At 41.9% G+C, this 14,846-nt stretch overlaps 1 protein-coding gene across 1 annotated transcript; it reads left to right on the top strand.

Moving 5' to 3' along the window:
- The first annotated feature begins 33 nt into the window (after nucleotides 1–33).
- LOC133645273 (uncharacterized) lies at nucleotides 34–4,979 on the top strand. Its single transcript, XM_062040161.1, has 2 exons — nucleotides 34–4,110; nucleotides 4,173–4,979. The coding sequence occupies exon 1, from the start codon at nucleotides 465–467 to the stop codon at nucleotides 1,671–1,673; it is 1,209 nt and encodes a 402-aa protein (XP_061896145.1). The 5' UTR covers nucleotides 34–464; the 3' UTR covers nucleotides 1,674–4,110; nucleotides 4,173–4,979.
- Nucleotides 4,980–14,846: the final 9,867 nt, after the last annotated feature.

The following is a 14,846-nucleotide window of genomic DNA, read 5'->3' as shown; positions in this document are numbered from 1 at the left end:
GTGTGACAGACAAGAATGTGATGGTGGCTGGGGAAAATGTGATTAGTCATTACTTTGTAATGATCAATTGAATGGACGGTTGTCGAATAGAGAACGTTCCTTGAAAGGGTTAAGAGGGAGTTTACAATACTCGAAAAGTTGTGAACTCAAACGTCTGGTAAAATAAAAAATAAAATAAAAAAGTAACTGGAAGTTTTATGGTAAAGTGAAACGCAGAGAGAGAGTGCTTACGTGTGCGTGTGTGTGTGTGTGTGCGTAGGGCCGTAGGCACTTGCTTGTGTGTGCGTGAGTGCTTACACGTGCATGTGTGTGTGTGTGTGCTGGATGCGCGTGATCATGTGTGTGTGTGTGTGTGCGCTGGTGAAAATGGAACACTCAGGGAGAGAATTTAAGAGTTTGGCGTATGATAAAAGTAAACGGGGATTACGTGGAAAAACGAAATGCAACAAAAGAACCGATGATTAATGACAGAATTGACTGATTGTTTTTTTGTCTGCCGCGCATGCGTAAGACAATTCAAACGACCCGCCCAGAGTTTGACTAAGCCACCGCCCTATGACGTAAAGCCGGAGGCGTCTTTATACCCACTTTTGACAGTCACAGAAGGAGCCCTGGTGGTCGAAACAGAAACAAAGCTCTCTGGTTCACCCCCTACTCCTGTGACAAATGAGGGCGGTGCTCACACAGCCTCTCTAAGATTGAACCCTTCTCCAAAACTAACGCTGTCTCCTGAGTGTAAATCACCTCTGGTGCCTAAGCCCCAAAATAACATCCACCCAGCGGAAAACCTCCCGAATATGCCTAATCTTACTAGACAGCAGATAATGCATGAGTCAACGCAAAACTCCTCACTTTACACGCCAGACCATTTTGTTGCCATAAACAAATGCCCTCCCCCAGTAGATGACAGTCTCTCACGTGCACATCAGACATTCTTGAACAACACACAACAGAGCCAGACTTTGTGGTCTCCTGTAACTGTTAATGGCTCAATGGAAGGCTACATTGACCAACACCCACATGAACCACATGCATACAACACACGCTTAAAAAAAAAGCTGGAGGGACACGCATATCCACTTTTTCCTGATAATAGCGGCAGATTTCAATATAAGCCTTTTGCTGTGGCAGACATGCAAGCCATTGTTGACAAACTTCCACCTGTGTCTGAAGGTGGGAGTCTTTGGCTCAACACATTAGACAAGCTAACAGCAGGATACACTCTCTCCGTAGCAGACTTTAGAAGCATTTTGTATCGTTGTGTTTCCACACAAGATGGCAAAAATACAGAACAACAAGCAGGATTAATGGCTGAATCTTCGACCTCACCGATAACACCATACGTTACAAACATAGCTACTGCTATGCGCAGTCTCTTTCCTCAAGATGAGGATGATAAGGTTAATGACAGAGCAGCAAGGAAGCAACTCCTTAATTTACAGATCGCTGAAGATAAAAGGTCAAAAGAACTAATTAGTAAAAAATCAGCTAGGGATATTCAGCACTGGGTGACCTTGCTTCTGAGTTCCAACAGGTGGAGGAAAGAATCCTCAACAGACGTGCGACCAGACGGTTGGACTCGGGTGGTGGACAACACAGTGCTTCAAAGCCAGTCCGGGGTGGAAACTGTTTCGGCTGTGACCAGCCTGGTCACTGGAGTCGTGACTGTCTGAACATTTTCGAACAGGAAAGGTTCCGTAGTGCCAACAAACGAACACAAAAGCGTGGCAAAGGACGCCCACCGCAGGAGCCCCAGCAGGAGATACAGACTGGCCCCCTGCTGGACATGAGTGTCAACGACAATGTTATCAGTTCGTGATTGACACTGGCGCCACCCATTCGATTCTGAATGCAGAGGGACCAAAGAAACTGTGTGCTTCCTCTTTAAAGGTCAAAGGCTTCGCTGGGGTCACAAGAAGGTTACCTGTCACCAAACCACTTCCGGTTCAGATTGCTGGACCTCCTTTACAGACTGTACCCTGACATTCAAATCGCACAGAAGGAACATTCCTGGTGTTACCTGACGGCTCAACCACCAAGCTGCGACACCACTACCAAGGCTCCTACCACAGCCTGAAACAACAGGAATGGCTGACATCCAACTGCTCTAACAGTGAAAACCCTGACTGGCTGAGATGCTTCCGTGTGTTCTGCCACCCGACTCGCCATATGTTATGATCACCAGTTAGACACTCATACCAGGAGAACTTTGACTCCTTTGTATATTTATATATGTTGGAACTCGAGGTGTGGTTGCTCATGTTGACCTATCTTTGAAACAACTAGCATGGTATAAGATGGACACAATTGTGTCCCACATTGTTCACTTGCTCTCTGTCTCGCCTACAAAACCAAAGAACTTAGGTGCAATGATAAGACACGGCGTAGCTGCCAAACATTACACCGACACCCAAATACCACATTTTCAATTGTTTAGGTTTAGCACATAGTTGTGTTAAACACATAACTATGGGCTGCACTTTAGACACCTGTAGGCTACGAGGAGCTAGCAGCTACACAACAGCTGAGCTAAAACGACACATTACACATTTAAGCATATCAAATAATTATAGTTGCTCATTACATACACAAAGTTGCCATGGCAGAAGTCTGATAGAAAGTATTCAGTAACAAACGTGTCCGCATCATTCGACTTTCTACAACATGAGCTTGACTTAATCAATTATTGGGGCCACCAGGTGTGGTAAAATTTCAAAATACTATTGATAAAGCATCCGCCATACGGGTAGTATTTTTCTAGTATTTGTGACAATATAAAATATAAGCATATTTAGTGGAGTTTGAGTTATTTGTGATATTGCTAAGGGGTCCCCTACCCTAAAAACACCCCCCAGTGGACCACAGAGGCTAAAGAGACCCCCCAGTGGACCACAGAGGCTAAAGAGACTATCATTGACCTCAAACATGACTTGTCCTCCGCTACTTGACTATTAGCTGACCTTTTTCTTAGATGTTTCTGAAAGTGATAGTATGACTAACACAGTCCTTTTTCAGAAACAGAAGGGGGTGAGTGAGGGTGGATACAGACTCCTTGGAACAAAATCGACAATAATCCGATTCTGACACATTCCATAGTTTTAACATTTTTCCCGTGGGTAAGAAGTTATAACTACATTTTAATTTGAAAATAACGATTTTACACATCGATAGTAGTTAAGTAGATCAAATTTAGAATAGGGAGGAGGTGAGGGTGAACCATGTATAGTCTTTGATTTCACTGATATGATCAATACGGTACAAGGGAAAAGGTACATACTGACTTGTGTTGACAATCACAGTGGTTGGCCGGAAGCAACAACAACCTCAAAAGAGGATGCAATATCAGTAATTAAATGACTTGTGAATGACCTAGTACCCCGACATGGTTTCCCCAAAAAGATTAGGTCAGACAACGGCAACCATTTAAAAAAAATACTCACTTAGCCTTGGTCGAAAAGGCTTTCGGACTAGAACACAGGTTTGGGGTACCATCCTGAGTCCCAAGGTAAGGTTGAAAGGATGGACCAGAATATTAAAAACTAATTGGCTAAAATCTGTGCACAGACCAAATTTAATTGGATTGACATGTTGCAATTAGCGTTAATGATCATTCGAAGGTCCGTGAATAAAACTGTTTTACCGCCCTTTGAGTTGTTCACCCTATGAGCTGCATACAGGTCAGCCCAGGACCAGCAGCCGCCATGGAAAGAGGACTCAGCGTAAAACCAAAATGGTATTTTACACAAAAAATGCAGAATTTGTGTGCCAGTTCTTCTGTACAGATACGAGGATGACAGCCCGCCACTCCAGATTCCCTTCCGCCCGCTGAGAGGGTCAAGATCTAGGTCATCAAACGCAAGTGGACGGAGCCCAGGTGGACTGGTCCCTTCAAGCTCGTGGAACGGACGTCTCACGCCCTTCGACTAGCTGGTAAAGGGGACACCTGGTACCACCTCTCCCTCTGCACTCCTGCTGAAGAACCTGACAGATCACCAGCGGATGTCATTGCTGACATAGCCACTACATCTGCCCCACTCGACCCCCTAGCAGCGCCTTTTGAGCCTGAGGCATCTGAAGAAGAACGGGAGCAGAAAACGACTCATTTTTAGTGTGTGTGTTAACGAGGTAACACACATAAGGGGTGATTGTGCTAGTAACCTCTCCCCCTCTAGGTCATAGAAGAGCGAGGCTTTAATTACACACACATAATCCTACAGCCCAGAAGACGACGCTGAGAGAGAGATTTTCTACCTATATTACTCTTTTTAACTTCTATATTGTATATCCTTATTTGAGACCAGCCTTTATACTCGAAGTTATCCAATTTCTCTTGCTTGTTTTCAGCATAACTACATGTGTCGTTACATTAAGTGAAAAGTTTGATGTTTATCCCCGTTTTGTTACCTAAATTACTCTGATATTGATAGACGAAAGGCAGGATGTTACACCCGGTAGTGTTCCCTGACGGACTGGTGCTTGGGCGTGTTCTACTGTTTTTGTGTCTCAGTTAATCCTTCCTGACGACAGTGACTGACAAGTGTCTAAGAACAAACAGCGGACTTTAAATAGACTGGGTCAAAGGGGATAGCAAGACTTATTTTTTGACCTGTGCAGTGTGATTAATTACGGGGGACACAATAGCTATTACCGTGGTAATAACCTCTATATTTGTTACGACTCAACCCTGAACCATTGGTGTCGGATGCAGACAACATACTATGGTAAGTGGTGCCCATCGTCCCTTTTATGTTGTTTTGGGGGTTGACCTGACTGATACAGACTCTAAAGGAATTATTAAAATTAATGTCCTTGAGAGGGCGTTAACTACCTCTACACCCTCTGTAGCACCTAAAGTACCACCCCACCTTGGTGGTGTTTCAAAGGCTCTCACATCTGTGCGTGCTAATGACATCACCACCGAAGGCCTGGTAACTTTGACCTTAGGAGCGGGTAAAGGTAAAACTGTGGCTCAGGTGGATGCCAAAACCTGGGTGACTGTGTTGCTTGGTCCGCTGGACGTCCTTTTCCCCACACTTACCCCGCCCCTTTTAAGTTGACTGACATAAATGGATCAAACTGTCTTATTTCCTTGTTCTCCGAACCCACGCCACCAGGGTGCGATTTGTTGGCTAGTGTGTACCCTCCTGTTGACAATTCCACCCGACCTCTTCCATTTGTGGCCCAAAAGCTGAATTACACGTGTTTTCAATTCAAAGGACCCTCTTCGTCCCCCAACAAATTGGGTGACATTAACCCTTCCTGGTGCACCACACTGATAGATGGCTCAAGGATAGGCCCTTGGGCGCGAGCTGACTTATTCTGGTATTGTGGGGAGCACAGATTGTACATTAGAATCCCAACGTTATCCGTAGGGCTTTGTGCTATGGTTAGACTGGTGACCCCACTCACCCTAGTGGGTACCAAATTAACTCCCCTTGTAACTCCTGTCTCAGCGGCCTCTCTAACTTCTCGCCGACGCCGCCATGTTTTATCTCGGAGGAGTGTAAAGGGCTCCTTTGTTCTGATGAGAAACCCTGATGGTGTTTACTTTGATGCAATTGGACAACCAAGAGGGGTCCCCTCACAACACAAATTGTGGTGTGAATCCTGTGCAGGTTTCGAGAACCTTCCTATCATTGGTGCTATTTTCCCTGTGACTGCTACTAAAAATGTAGAACGCATTAACTATGTTTTTTATAATCTGTTGAGACTGACCAACCTGACTCGTGACGCCGTTGAGGGACTTGCTGAACAACTTGCCCCGACCTCCCTCATGGCCATCCAGAACCGCATAGCCCTTGACCGCATCCTAGCCAAGGAAGAAGGTGTGTGTGCAATGTTTGGTGACCAATGCTGTACCTTCATTCCTAACAACACTGCCCCCGATGGCTCAGTTCAGAGGGCCTTTGAGGGCCTCCAGGCCCTGTCTAAGGAACTTACTGAAGTTTCAGGGGTCCCTGACCCCTTTAAAGATTGGCTCCAAAGCACATTTGGCAGGTGGACTGACCTAATTAAGTCTGTCCTGGTCTCCATTAGAGTTTTCTTGGCCGTCATAACCTCATGCGGATGCTTTATTGCCCCTTGTGCTAGGTCTCTATGCACCCGCATCATTGTTAGAGCTGTCAAAGGTCAACCCCACCCTGGTTCTGGGCTTGCTATGTCACTGAAGGGGGTCAAGCATAGTGGTGACTTTCAGGGACTGTTAGTTTCTTTCCCTGACAATGACGACATTGACGTTGACTCCCTCCTTCTCTCTCCCATGTAACTATGGTTTGATTGTTTATCGATAGCTTGCTCGAAAACCAAAACTGCACCTACTTTAATGTAGGGCGTGCTTTAGAGGTGTTGCTCTCGTAGGAGAGATCTTTTGGATACGATCTGAAGGGGGATTGTGGATAATGCATATGTTTAAGAGTTATTTCTTTATTCATAATCATGTTTGAATCAGCTCATATTTTTCCATGTATACTCTGTATACCAGTTTCTCTTTGTCTTCAGATTGCCTGTTTAGACAGGGTTGTAAACCATCAGGAATGTGAACACAACCCCCAAGTCTCTCTTCTTATCAGTGTTGAGAGGAGGAGGGGGGGCGGGGGGGGGAGATGGGGGCTTTCTTTGTGTGAAAAAGAGTTGCTTTTTCCTTTGGAATGCCAGATCAACTTGGGCTACGCATTTGTATGTGTTGTTCGAGGCTGGTCTCTATTCTCAAATATTTTACAATAAATTACAAAATACCTATACTGTGCTTGGTGGTACCTTTGAGATCAGTTTATATGTCATCTAAGGAACTTGGGACTGACCAGCGTTTTACATCCCACTTGGAGGAACATCTGGTCAAACGCAACAATATATAAACTATCAGACTGCGTGGTCGGTAGTAGTGGGTTTCAGTAGGCATTTAAACTTTTGACTGCCAATACTTGCATACTGTACCACTTACAAATCTGATGTCAGCAGTCTCACCACCCATACAAGCAATGTATGTGTAATGTATTATCTCATATATGAACATATTTTTCATTGACACATAATGTGTGAATTTTAGCCAACAGTATTTTATTTAGGTAGGTAACACAGTATTGTGTTAGCGAACAGTATTGTTAGCTAACGCACACACTTTGTACCTGACCAAACTCAAAAGTAGGCTAATGTTTTTTTGTATATAGTTTCCTGTGCATTTCAAACATTGTCCTTTTTTAATGTGTTTTCATTGTAAAGTAACATGGCTGCTAGGGGCCAGCAAGGATCCCTGTGGACCTTGCCCGACATCCAGGACGGATGAGATGAGGTGATCGGAGGCCTTGACTTAAAATCCAAATACACCTCATCTGGCTCCAAATACACCTCATCTGGCTCCTCCACATCGAGAGGAGCCAGATGAGGTGGTTCGGCATCTGGTCAGGATGCCACTCGAACGCCTCCCTAGGGAGGTGTTTAGGGCACGTCCGACCGGTAGGAGACCACGGGGAAGACCCAGGACATGTTGGGAAGACTATGTCTCCCGGCTGGACTGGGAACGCCTAGGGATCCCCCGGGAAGAGCTGGACGAAGTGGCTGGGGAGAGGGAAGTCTGGGCTTCCCTGCTTAGGCAGCTGCCCCAGCGACCCGACCTCGGATAAGAGGAAGAAGATGGATGGATGGATAGATCTTGTAGTATCAAATCAATCTAACCACTTTAGTATCAACTATTTACTGATGTGATACTTGGTATCGTTATTTTGGATATTTCTATGTATTCACTCAACTCTGGTAATGGCCAAGATGTTTATCTTTTTTTAGCATGGCTAAAAAATGTATCAAATTTCAATTTTGGCTTCTCGCGATCATAAAAACATTCTAATCATACAAAAATAGTTTTGGGTTTAGACCAATACTATTTTTGTATGTATTTTTTCCTGATCTTGTAACGGTGAAACGGATGAGTCAGTGTGTGAGTGGAAACAAGACCACGTCTACTATACTTTTCTGATCACCATTGTTGCTACTTTTTGTTTGACTGGGAAATTAAAATACATTTGAGTAAAATGCTGTCATTCTGAGGAGAAAGAACATTTGTTTGGAAAAAATATTGTGTCCGGAACCACTCATTCATCCCCGAAACACTCAACCGCCTTGTCCTAAACTAAACAATGTCGAGATGGCCACTTAAAACACTGACTAAACTAGGAAACTAAAGCTAGCAAAAACAATCCATACTCCCACGACACATGTCATTTGTTTGTGTTGTGAACGACATCATCGATGTAAGATCAATGCACAAACAGGACAGCAGTCACAACTTAAGAGGATCTCTTTTTTTTACAGCTTCAAATCCTTTCCTTACTCGCAAAGCTCAGAACAGCAGCACATTTCCCCCCCTCCACCATAACAGAACTGTGCGCTCCAATTGGTCTGACTGTGCTAACAAAATAAAGGTTTCAAAAATGTTTACCTTTCATAATGTATTTAATAGGGGTGTGCATCTCTACCTTAAATGGCGATCCGATATGAATCTCGATTCACTAAAAATACTTTTTAAAACATTACAATTCGATGCAGATGTGAACTTTGCATGGTAAGAAGAAAATTAGATGTATCATGTATCTTGTCAGAAGGGCATTCAAATGGACTATTTGGTTTGTCTTAGAAGACGTTTCGCCACTCATCCGAGTAGGCTTCGTCAGTTTGTGCTCATACACTTAGATTGGTCAGATCTAGTGCAGCGGCTGGTGCAAAACCCCCAAATATTTATACTCCAAAAACGAGTCGGGTGTGCCTGGGCAAGGATGGCTTTGCCCTATTGTAGTGAGAAAAACAACTGTTTTCATGCAAACGAGCAATCCAAACTGTCAATCCTAAAGTGTAATTTCCCCTCGTTAGCACTGACGTATTGTGTGGCAGAACGATCACTGTGGATCGACTAATACCAATCTAAAATAGTCTGAATCCCCCACTTAAGCATTCTATTCAGTTGTATGCCTGGCACACATGGCATTCTGGTCACCTTCTGTGACCAAAACGTTTCTAACTCCTGTTAGGGGGTAACCTGTGGTTCACCCCAGCTGGTCGTTTGTGAAAAGTGCATCCACTACCAGAATTAACAAAAACAGAGTGGATGAGGGGGAACAAGACAACTTACGCAAAAGTATTGTCATTCCATATGTATCAGGTCTATCTGAGAAACTCAGAATAATTTTTAACCAGCACAAAATCCCAGTACACTTCAAACCAGGCAACACCTTGAGACAGAGACTATTGTATCCTAACGACTGGACACCCCACACCCACAAAAACAATCTGCTGTATGCCATCCACTGTAATGATGAATGCTCTGATTCATATATTGGAGAAACAAAACAACCACTAAGCCGACACATGGCACAGCATAGACGGGCAAACTCTTCAGGCCAAGACTCAGCTGTCTACCTGCACTTCAGGGAGAAACACCACTCCTTTGAGAATAAAAATTTACAGATTATGGACAGGGAGGACGGATGGTACAATATCTATCCCAAGGTTGAAAAACCATCCTTTAACACATTTTGGTGGTCTGCGACACCACATACAACACTGTCCTTTCAACCATTTCTTTTTTTTTTTGTCCAGCTACTCAGGCAAATCATATCGTTGATGTAGATGTCCATATTTGTTGTACGGATTTACTTTACATAAGGGAAGTGTGGGATACTTCTCTTGTTGCCTTATTTGTATCTGACTTTATTAAATGGATGTATATTATTTGGCGTAGCCGGACCGCAACAGGAGGGGATAGAAAGAGAAAAAAAGGAAGACAACAACAACAAACGCAACAATAACAACCACAACCACAACAACAACAACAACAGAACAGCATCAGCAAACACTATGTGTAAAAATATGATACAAAAAGTGATAGCAATGAAGCAGTTAATGAAGTAAATATTAGTAACACACAATGGCAATGAACATTCTTACACTACAAATGGAGCAAAACAAATACCAATACAAATATGATGATGAATAATAACAATAATTACCTCTATTATCAACAATACAATTGTTTCAAATGCAACAATACATTTACTGTATGTAATGATAACTTCAATTGCAAAAGAAAGCAGACAAATGGAGGGGAAGAAAGAGAAGCTAAATGTATTAACCTTGTAGATTGTTGTACTAACAATAGGTTAAGCTTTGTCAGTGTGCCGGTGTTCCTAGGGGAACAACATTGATATATGTATGATGAAACGTGATTACATGCATGAGTACAGTATGTGTATATGTATGTTTGTACAGTGAATGTGTGTGTGGATGTATGTACCATGAGTGTGTATGTAGTAGACTACTGTATTTGTGTAAGTATGTGGGAGCGTGGATACCATTGTATGTGGGTACATATGAATGTATTATTGAATGTATGTGTAAATATGTATGTATAATTGTGTATATGTTAGCATTTGTATGTACACTATATTTGTCTCCCAAAGTACGGCCCAAGCCCTTTCTACCATTCCTAAAAGACTCTGCCATTTAGCCTCCAACAAATAACAGGAGTTAGAAACATTCTGGTCATAGAAAGTGACCAAAATACCATTTGTGCCATTTGTTTACAACTGAATGGAATGCTTACGTGGCGGATTCAGACTATTTTGGATTAGTAGTAGTCGATCCACAGCGATCGTTCTGACATACAATACCCCATTGCTATCCATCCTGCATTAATTATTAGCAAATAGAACTATCAACTTCAAGGCAATGCAATCCACAAACTTAAAGAAAAGAAAATAAGATGTGTGAGGTAAAACATGCAAATTATCATTACAACTGTAAATACATGTTCTTTTGTTGATTCTTACCTTAGTTGTATTCTTATTTGTTCTACATTGTTAAATGTTAGAGTATCATATTTGATCAAAAGACTGAAACGCTGAGATATTCACGAACGAACCAAATGACGATAGGTTTGTCTTTATTTGAAGCGTGACAGTGATAAAACATTTACATCTCAACCAAGGCAGAAACAGCTGCAGCTTTGCACAGACTGGGTGTGGTTCTCCTCTCTGCTCTGATGACAATGGAATTTACTTAATTGTGATTGCACTTAAGAGTACAACGAAATGTGTTTTCAATACAAGCTGTCTAAGAGCCGACATTCAAAAGACAGGGACCGCTTGTACGTTAAGGACATTAAAGTGTTAGGTGCTTTCATGTTTCCAACCATCCCAAAAAAGTTGCTAGATTTGTCACTAGTTGCTTTTGAGAAAGAAAATATCAAAGACGAGTTGAAAAGATTCTAGATGTAGCGGAAAGTCTGCAAGTTGACAACACTGCAGTGAGGTGCGTGTGAAAAATAAAACCGCAAAGACCCGCCATATGTCGCTTCTAATTGGTTTACATTGCGTAGTACTCTTGTGTTACGTCATCAAAGAAATCTTGCAGGTTTAGAGCGACCATATTTTGTATCAGATCTACAACCAACCGATTCATAACTTTCCAACTGGACACCGACCGATCCATACTACATATATATATCGATCCAGAGGCTCGCCAAACGATGTATTCATATCTTTAATGTTAAAATTGGTTATCAGTTTGTACCGATTCATTTTTACACCCCTAGTATTTAAGCATAATGTATTTGAAGCACATATTAATACATTTACAAAAAATTATTCACTGAAAATATTAGTTAAATTGTCCAGAGACGTATTGCACCAATAAATGTGAACATTTTTGTATTTTTTAAAATTGTAATTATGATAAAAATCACACCGTGGTAATAAATATAACGGACTGAACAACAACACATAACTTCAACTATTTTAACAACCTCCCCTTCATGTCAGACCATGATGACAATGCAATATAAACAATAATACTTTGATTATAAAGAGTATGTGAAAGTGCAACTCTGACCTTGTTTACTTCTCTGACGACTTCCTTAAAGTTTTGTAATCAATTAGAAAGATCAAGCAGCTAAAATACGGCAAACATGGGGAAGTGTGGAGAGATTGTTTTGCATATATTACCCATCATGTACTATAATTGGATTTATATGTGTGTAATTTCAAAATATATATACGTATATATAAGTGTTTTATAATGTCCACAAAGTTCAATGAGCAGGATGTGTGTTATGTGCGACATAGGGTGTAACGGTACACAAAAATTTCGGTTCGGTACGTACCTCGGTTTAGTGGTCACGGTTCGGTTCATTTTTGGTACAGTAAGAAAACAACAAAATATACATTTTTGGTTATTTATTTACCAAATTTGTAAACAATGGCTTTATCATTTTAACATTGGGAACACTATAATAATTATGCCCTCGTTAATCAACAGTAAACTGCCTCAAGTTGTTGTTCTGATTAAGTAAATGACAAAACTTTTCTTCTACATATAAAAAGTGCAACATTAAACAGTTTCAAGTCAACTCATCATGCTTAATTTATTACAGCATTTGGGAAGCCTGTAGTTGATTTTTATTATGCAAATGTTATATTTTTTATCAACATGTGATAGCAGGGACCCTGCCATTCAAAACTAGGCTGCTACATTACTAATGATTACACACACACACACACACACACCGCACAATGAGCTAACACACACACACACACCGCAAAATGAGCTAACGTTACGCTAAAAGCTAATTAGCCTTCACCTCAAGCCAGGACTGCGAGCGAGCTGAGCTGCAGTTTGTTTCTAGAACGTCAACGGGCTCATAGTGATGTTACTAGTAGTTGACTGGGAGGTGTTTATTTTAATTTGGGGAGAGTCCACTGCCTGATGCTCACCTGCTAAACACCTATCTGCTAACCCCACCGCAGAAGCACTGACTACATGCGCTCTGAATACGCACTGCTGATTGGCTGTTACCGCTCTGAATACACACTGCTGATTGGCTGTTACCTCTAAGGTTGTAACCAATCAGATGGTTGTGTGGGTGGGACAATGCTGTGTGCTGTGTAGGAGACAGAGGCAGAAAGCAGAGCAGCTTGTTAAGACTTTAGCTTAGGCGGCTACTTAATATGTTCGTGTGGAAACTCGTTCGGTACGCCTCCAAACCGAACCGGAACCCCCGTACCGAAAAGGGTGTACCGTTACACCCCTAGTGCAACAGTGTGTTGACTTTATTTGTTGGTTATAGTTAATTTATTCCATCAGTGGGGAAAGTTGTTTAGATTGAGTCATATATATTGATGCTGTGCTCTGTCCATTTGTAAATAACGTTGTGGTCGTCAACTAGTGATTCCATTGTCCTCACATTAGGGTGGCAAAATCCAACAAAGTAATTTGCAGGTGTACAGTTTGCGGGCCAGTCTTCTTGTTAAACTTGTGACGTCTCATGTGCCGCATTGAAGACTTTGGCGGGCCGCACTTAGCCCACTAGCCGCAGTTTGGACATCCCAGGTCAATGCAAAACAAAAAACAACTACTGTACCAAACACAGCTGCGGGCGGGGACGAAAGGAATGCAGTCAGTGAGATGGGGCGTGGTAAAGAGATATTCATTTCAGGAGTGTCAAAACAAAAAAAGCGATTCTCGAATGAATCCCTATTCTTATTTGTAATGATTTTTAATTGTGACTGCACTTAAAAGTACAACGGAATGTGTTTTCAATACATATATATATTTTTTTAAAACCCGTCCTGTCCAGCCACTCAGACAAATCATATTGTTGATGTAGAAGATGATCTAATGCAGGGGTCACCAACGCGGTGCCCGCGGGCACCAGGTCGCCCGTAAGGACCAGATGAGTCGCCCGCTGGCCTGTTCTAAAAATAGCTCAAATAGCAGCACTGTAGCGGCGAACAGCTGTCTCGTCAGCTGATGCGCGAGCGCGTAACCGTGCCTGCTTGGCAACCAGCCAAACCCCACTTAATAAAATTATAATTTATTTTAGAGCACATCCACATCCCTATTCACCTAGGCAACCCCAGGAAATGTATATAATTCGGCATTATTATCAGTTTACGTTCACGCGCAGGTCTGCTGGTGCGCGAGCCCGGTAATTAGACAGCTGTGTCAAATCAAGGAGTACAAAAGACGCCAGCGCAGAGTGGCGAAAGGTTTGGTTCATTACAGATAACACAGAGTTGTGCCAAAAGTGTACCAAAACCAAAAGCTGAACGGACAGCCGGTAAGATTGCACTTTATTTCTCTTTGTGGGTGTGGCGCACCTGTTGCGCTGGTGAGATGGGGGTTGGGGGGAGTTGTGTGCATGTAGCGTGCTTAGTCTGGAGGCTAAATACACACGGTGTTTTGTGTAACTGTTGTTTAGTAAGGAAGTGTTGTGATTCTTTGCTTAGTTTGATAAATGTTGGAGCAGTTTGCTTCATCAGGAGGGTGAAGTCGCTCAACTTAAAGTGTTGGATTTAACTGTGTTGGATCATTGGCTGCTAGTGAGGGCATAGAAAGGGGGTATTTTTCTACCAGTAGACAGCGTTTAAGATTGAGTGTTTCACTGCTAAATTAAGAATATATTTATATTGGATATGGAGTTTAAATATGTATCTAAAATAGGTGGTTAATTGGTTAGGTATTTATGTATTTTCATATTGGGTTTTCTGCTGCATTCATCTATTGTTTCTGGTGTTAAATGTATTTTATATGTATCTTGGTGCATTTATGTTGAGACAATTTATTTAAAATCTGAATTAACTTAAAGGGAAAATATTAATCCATTTTCTTGCACTTGTTTAATTAAGTGTTTAATAGCCTAATAAATAATTGTAAATTATGGGATTGATAATTGATTGATTTTTTACAGCATGTTAATCTTGTGGTGTTTTGTCCTTAAAGGTTTTTCACCTACTAAAGAAGCTAAAGGCTACTAAAGACAGCTAATGACAGCTAAAAAAAACTAAAGTCTACTAAAGTCTACT

The sequence above is a fragment of the Entelurus aequoreus genome, unplaced genomic scaffold (genome assembly GCF_033978785.1).
Source record: "Entelurus aequoreus isolate RoL-2023_Sb unplaced genomic scaffold, RoL_Eaeq_v1.1 HiC_scaffold_29, whole genome shotgun sequence".
NCBI lineage: Eukaryota > Metazoa > Chordata > Actinopteri > Syngnathiformes > Syngnathidae > Entelurus > Entelurus aequoreus.
Note: the sequence above shows the minus strand (reverse complement) of the source record. Positions and strands in the feature narration are given on the sequence as shown.